General features: G+C 39.6%; 1 protein-coding gene across 1 annotated transcript in view; it reads left to right on the top strand.

The window, feature by feature from the left end:
• LOC103738488 (attractin) overlaps positions 1–6,149 on the top strand; it is a gene marked incomplete at its 3' end in the record, with an annotated part of 135,454 nt that extends 129,305 nt beyond the window's left edge. The window contains 1 exon segment of the mRNA XM_029566150.1: positions 6,035–6,149. Within this exon segment, the coding sequence (XP_029422010.1) occupies positions 6,035–6,149 (115 nt within the window).
• Between the last annotated feature and the right edge of the window lie 565 nt (positions 6,150–6,714).

Raw genomic sequence — 6,714 nt, 5'->3', positions numbered from 1 at the left:
GTCCCCCTTTCCCCACATCCTCCCCAACATTTGGTATCATTTGTTCTCTTGATCTTAGTCAGTCTGACTGGGGTAAGATGAAACCTTAAAGTGGTTTTAATTTTCATTTCCCTAATCACTAACGATGTGATTTAAGATGTTTCTTAGCCATCTGGTTGTGGGGTGCTTTACCAGAGAAGACCACTCAAAGTTTTGCTGAATGAATGTCATTACTGGCCAGGGCTACTACATGAGGGTGTCAGAACCTAAGTGTGTAGCCCCAAGCCATCTCTAGGGTAAGCTTTTATATAGAGAAACCATAACCAGGGGTGAAATTTTAAGTTCACAAGCTTACTATTTTACAGAAGCAAGCCAAGCATAACCTACAAAAGGCCATAAATCTGCAGTCAGCAGATGCTCTCCAGGACACTCTGACCTGTTCCCAAGACAACCAGGGTCCAGCTGACATGTGTTCCCATACCCTGGGCCAACTGCCTGATAATTTCAGAGACTAGAGTCAGTCCAAACTTTAACATGATGTAGCTATGGTCAAGAAGGTGCCCTATTTACAATCTTTATTTCTTCTTTTGAGAACTCTCTGTTTAGATCCTTAGCCCATCTTTTAATTGCTTGCTTTTAGTTACTTGCTTTCTTGATTCTTTGTTTTTTGAATTCTTTATATATTCTGGATAATAAACCTCTGTCAGATGTGTCACTGGTGAAGATTTTCTCCCATTCTGTGGGTTTTCTCTTCACTTCCTTGGTTGCTTCTTTTGATGTACAGAAGCTTTTTAGTTTAATGAGGTCCCATTTGTTGATTCTTGACCTTGTTTCCTGAGCATTGATGTCCGGTTTAGAAAATCCTTTCCCACACCTATATCTTGTAGGTATTTTCTTCTAACAGGTTCAGAGTTTCAGGCTTCACATTGAGATCTTTGATCCATTTGGAGTTGACTTTTGTGCAAGGGGAAAGAAAAGGGTCTAGTTTCATTCTTCCACAGGTGGAGATCCATTTTTGACAGCACCATTTGCTGAAAATACTATCTTTCCTCCAGGGAATGTTCTTGGCCCCTTCATCAAATATCAGGTGGCTGAAATTGCATGTACTCTTATTTGGGTCTTCAATTTTGTTCCATTGATCTACGGGTCTATTTTTGTGCCAGTACCATGTTGTTTTTTATAACTATAGCTCTGTAATATAGTTTGAAATCTGGTATAGTAATCCCCCCCCCCAGCATTGCTCTTTGTGCTCAGATTTGCTTTAGCTATCAGGGTCTTTTGTGCTTCTATATGAATTTTAGGATTTTTTTCTTCTAATCCTGTGAAGAATATCATGGGGATTTTGGTAGGCATTGCATTGAATCTATAAATGGCTTTTGGTAGGATGGTCATTTTCACAATATTAATTCTTCCAATCCGTGAGCATGGGGGGTCCTTCCGTCTTCTGGTTTCTTCCTAAATCCCTTTCTTTAAAGATTTGAGGCTATTATGAAAGGGAGTGTTTCCATGTACTCTTTCTCTGATTGCTTGTTACTGGTGTGCAGAAAGGCTACTAATTTTTGTAGATTAATTTTGTAACCTGCCACTTTACTGAAAGTGTTGATCAATTCTAGGACTTTTCTGGTGGAACTTTTGGGATCTCTTAAGTATAGTATCATATCATCTGCAAAAAGTGATAGTTCAACCTCTTCCAATTATTACTCCTTTAATTTCCTTCTCCTGTCTTATTGCTCTAGCAAGAGTTTCAAGCACTATGTTGAAAAGGAGTGAAGATAGTGGACAGCCTTGTCTGGTTCCTGGTTTTAATGGGAATTCTTCCAGTTTTTCTCCATTTAGAATGATGTGGGCTGTGGGTTTGTTGTACATAGCTTTAATTATATAGAAGTATGTTCCTCCAGTCCAATTCCCTCTAGGACTTTGAACATAGTGCATGTTGAATTTTGTCAAAGGCTTTCTCTACATCTATTGACATGACCATATGGTTCTTGTCTTTGAGTCCCTACATCTATTGACATGACCATATGGTTCTTGTCTTTGAGTCCATTTATACGATTTATGACATTTATTGACTTACATATATTGAACCATCCCTGTATCTCTGGAATAAAGCCAACTTGATCGTGGTGGATGATCTTTTTCATGTGTGTCTGTATGCAGTTTGCAAGTATTTTGTTGAGTATCTTTGCATCTGTGTTCACTAAGGACATGGGTCTATAGTTTCCTTTTTTGTTGTATCTTTACCTGGTTTTGGTATTAGAGTGATGCTGGCTTCATAGAAGGAATTTGGAAGTTCTCCCTCTGTTTCTATCTTTTTGAATAAGTTAAGTAATATTGGATGTAGATCTTTAAATGTCTGGTAGAATTCTGCTGTAAATCCATCTAGGCCTAGGCTTTTTTCAGTCAGGAGATTTTGTACTACTGTTTAAATTTCTTTATCTGTCATGGGTGTGTTTAAGCTGTTGATCTCTTCTTGTTTTGGTTTTGGTGGTTCCCATGATTTTAGATCTCCGTCCATTTCTTTATGGTTTTCCAACTTACTAGCATGTAGGTTTTTAAAGTATTCCCTTATAATGTTCTGGATCTTTTTGTTGTCTGTTGTGATGTTTCCCCTTTCATCTCTGATTTTGTTGATTTGGAGGTTCCCTCCCTCCCTCCCTTCCTCCTTCCCTCCCTATCTCCTTCCCTTTCTTCTTTCCTTTCTTTCTTTCTCTTTTCTTTTTCTTTCTTTCTTGGCTAAGGGTGTGTCAGTCTTGTTTATCTTTTCAAAGAACCAGCTCTTAGATTTGTAGATTTGTTATATTGTTTTCTTTTCTGTTTTTTGGTCTTTTTGAGACAAAGTCTCCCTATAGCCCTAGTTGCCCAGCTGACCTGGAACTCACTATGTAGACCAGACTGCCCTGAAACTCACAGAGATTCACCTGCCTCTGTCTCCCAAGTGCTGGAATTAAAGGCGTGCACCACCACACCCAGTGGTATTGTTTTCTTTGTTTCTATTTTGTTAATTTCTACTCTGATTTTTGTTATTTCTTCTTGTCTGCTGGGTTTGGGTTTCATTTGTTGTTGCTTTTCAAGTGTCTTGAGTTGCAATGTTAAATCCTTTATTTGTGTTCTTTCTGTTTTTTTTTTTTTAAGGTAGGCATTTAGAGCTATAAACTTCCCTCTAAGGACTGCTATCAATATGTCCCAGAGGTTTTTGTAGCCCAGGCCGGCCTCAACCACACAGAGATCCGCCTGCCTCTGCCTCCCAAGTGCTGGGATTAAAGGCGTACACCACCATGCCTGGCTCTTTCTCATTTTTTAATGTAGGCACTTGGAGCTATAAACTTCCCTCTAAGGACTGCTTTTAAATTGTCCCAGGGATTTTGTTATGTTGTATTGCCCTTTTCATTTAGTTCCAGAAATGCTTTTATTTCTTTCTTAATTTCTCCTTTGACCCATTCATCATTCAGGAGTGTGTTGTTTAATCTCCATGAGTTCATGTAGTTCCTAGGATTCCTTCCAGTGTTGATTTTAAGCTTTATTGCATTGTGGTCTAATAGACTGCAGGGAATTATTTCAATTTTTTTTGTATTGTTGAGGCTTGTTTTGTGCCCCAGTATGTGGTCGATTTTGGACAAAGTTCCATGGGGCGCTAAATAGAAAGTGTATTCTTTGATGTTTGGGTGGAATATTTGGTAGATGTCTGTTAGGTCCATTTGATGTATGGTACTGTTTAATTCAGATGTCTCTATTTATTCTTTGTCCCATTGATCTTTCTAATGGAGAAAATGGGGTAGTAAAGTCCCCTACTATTAATGAGTTGGGATTAATCTGAGTCTTAAAGTCCTGTAGTACTGTTTTTATGATGTTGGGTACATAAATGTTCATGATTGTAATATCTTCTTGGTTAATTGTTCCTTTGATCAGAATAAAGTGACCTTCTTTATCTTTTCTGATTAGCTTTAGTTTAAAGTCTCTTTTGTCAGATACTAGAATTGCAACTCTTGCTTTTTTTTTCTAGTACCATTTGTTTAGAATATTTTTTCCTATCCTTTCACCTTAAGGCAGTGCCTGTCCTTGAAGATGAGATGAGTTTCTTACAGACAACAGAAAGATGGATTTTGTATCTTAATCTGTTCTACTAACCTGTGTCTTTTGACTAGGGAGTTCAGTCCATTGATATTTAAAGTTATTAATGAAAGATGTGTATTGATCTCTGTCATTTTGATTTCTGTTTGCATTCTTGGTCTAACTGCATTTCCAGTTATACCTTCATTAAGTTTCTTTTTGTTACCCATTAGGTATAGTTATTCCTTTCTTCAGCTCTTTGTACTGGTTTAAGAACTCTCTGAAGGGCTTGTTTTATGGACATGAATGCTTTCAGCCTGTTTATGTCATGGAAGATTTATGGACATGAATGCTTTCAGCCTATTTATGTCATGGAAGATTTTTCTTTCCCCTTCAACTATAATAGACATTTTTGCTGGATAGTGTTCTGGGTTGGCATCTGTGGTCATTTAGAACTGGGAATACTTTGGTCCAGGCTCTTCTGGCTTTCATAGTTTGCACTGGAAAGTCAGCTATAATTCTGATGGGTTTTCCTTTATATGTGACTTAACATATACATCTTAGACTTAACATGTCCCAGCTGAGTCCCAAATACTATTCTCAGAACTGCTTCTCCAGCATATCATCCCTCATTCAGTAAATTCCACTGCCATCATCATATCCCATCAAAACCCCATCCCATCATATGTAGGTATTGTTATGAAGGGATTTTACAGATATGATAAAAGTCGTAAAGTGGCTCACCCTAAGATACAGAGGAAGCCCAGGGGGATTCAAAGCCTAAGAAGGACTTAATGTAGCATCCCTGGTTTGGGGTAGAGGAGGCCATGTGAGAAGGAAAGCCTCTAGGAAAGAGAGTGGCCCCTGCCTGACTGCAAGAAAATGGGGGCCTTGAACTTAATTCCCAAAGAACTGAACTGCCAGCAACCAGAAGGAATTTCAAAATAGATTCTTCCCCAGAACCTCCGGATGAAAGCCCAGCCCAGCCAACAATTTGATTTCACCCTTGTCCTATCTGTAAAAATCTTTTTAAAAAACAAAGTCAGCAACAGAAAATGAAGATATTTTCCAGAGGCAAAAGTATCCATAGATGAGGAATCCTATTTAGTGAGATACCCACCTTTCATGAGTTCTTAACCTTATGGGCTTATTACAGTTGCTGAAGGACACATGGAATAAGCTTTGATATAGAAAACAACCAGCTTTATAATGTCAGGGTCTGTGTTTGCACTAAGTGTGCAAAAGAACTGTCTGACAGCTTACCAAGCACACACTGCCCATCAGTGACCTACAGATGTAAGTTGGGGGTTACTGACTAGATGGCTCAGTAGTTGAGAGCAGTGACTACTCTTGCAGAGGACCTGAGTCCAGTTCCCAACACCCACATGGCAGCTAACAACTGTCTGTAAGCACAGTTCCATGGAATCCACTGCCCTCTTCTGGCCTCCACAGGCAGTGCACAAGGGGCACTTATATACATGCAAGCAAAACACTCATTTGCATACAATAAAAATAAATAAATAATTAACATGAGTTAGGATTTCAAGTAGAGCAAAAGTGAAGAACCCAAAAAGAGCCACCTGATGTGGATGCTTCCCTGGCGCTCAGGCAGCTGTTTGGGACAGTAGCTATGGAAACCTCAGTGGAAGATAGCAGAGCACTACCATCCCTCTCACTGGTACGCAGTGAATACTATTCACTGTATCATTTTTCTTATTTTAAAAACTGTTTCTGGGGGCTGAAGAGAGGCCTCAGAGGAAGCTACTTTTCCAAAGGACCCTGCACCCATGACAGGTGGCTCATACCCACCTGTAACTCCAGCTCCAGGATATCCAGTGCTCGCTTCCATGACATACACAAACACAGACACACATACAGTAAATTAAAAGTAAAAATAAATTTTTAGTTAAAAAAATGTTGTTCCTCCGAGTACCAAAACTTTGTGACCTTGTAAATAACTATGAAATGTCTAGATAAGCTAAGGGAATTCATTGTTCTCTTTCTCCAGACTGTTCCCAAGCCCATTGCCCTGGAGCCCTGCTTTGGTAACAAAGCTGCTGTCCTGTCTGTATTTGTGAGGCTCCCTCGAGGACTGGGTGGAATCCCTCCTCCTGGGCAGTCAGGTGAGTAGAAGGGAGTTAGTGACAAGCATTGGTCTGTGAAGGAGCTAAGCCTCAGATATTTCTCCTTTGTGATGAACCTGGGTGTAAGGGCATTGTAGAATAATATTCTCACTGGCACAAGGCTTTAGTGAGATAATTCCATAGTCCCTAAACTATGTTCTGAGCACTAACATTCCTTTCCTGGGATGAAAGTCCAGGGCTCTCTTCACAATCCACAGCTTTCTTGGCCACTCAGTGGTAGGGAGTGCTTCAGACCACACCTTCTTCTGCTCCCAATATTTCTGGTCCTCTTGATTCTACTGCTCCCTCCTGCCTTTTTCCCCTTATTCCTACCCTAAATTTAGGCTTTATCCCCTTTGTACACTCCTAACCATCTCCGTGCCCCTGACTTTTAGCCACCTCCTCAAAGTTGATGTTGCCCAAATTGGTATTTCTAGCCCATCTTGTTTATTTACTTTGATGGGTTGGTTGGTTGATGGATTGGTTGGTTGGTTGGTTGGTTGGTTGATTGATTGATTGATTGATTGATTGATTGATTGATTGATTGATTGATTGATTGATTGAT

This window comes from Nannospalax galili, unplaced genomic scaffold (genome assembly GCF_000622305.1).
Source record: "Nannospalax galili isolate Female #2095 unplaced genomic scaffold, S.galili_v1.0 scaffold1059, whole genome shotgun sequence".
In the NCBI taxonomy this organism is placed as follows: Eukaryota; Metazoa; Chordata; class Mammalia; order Rodentia; family Spalacidae; genus Nannospalax; species Nannospalax galili.
This window is presented reverse-complemented; position numbering and strand designations above follow the sequence as displayed.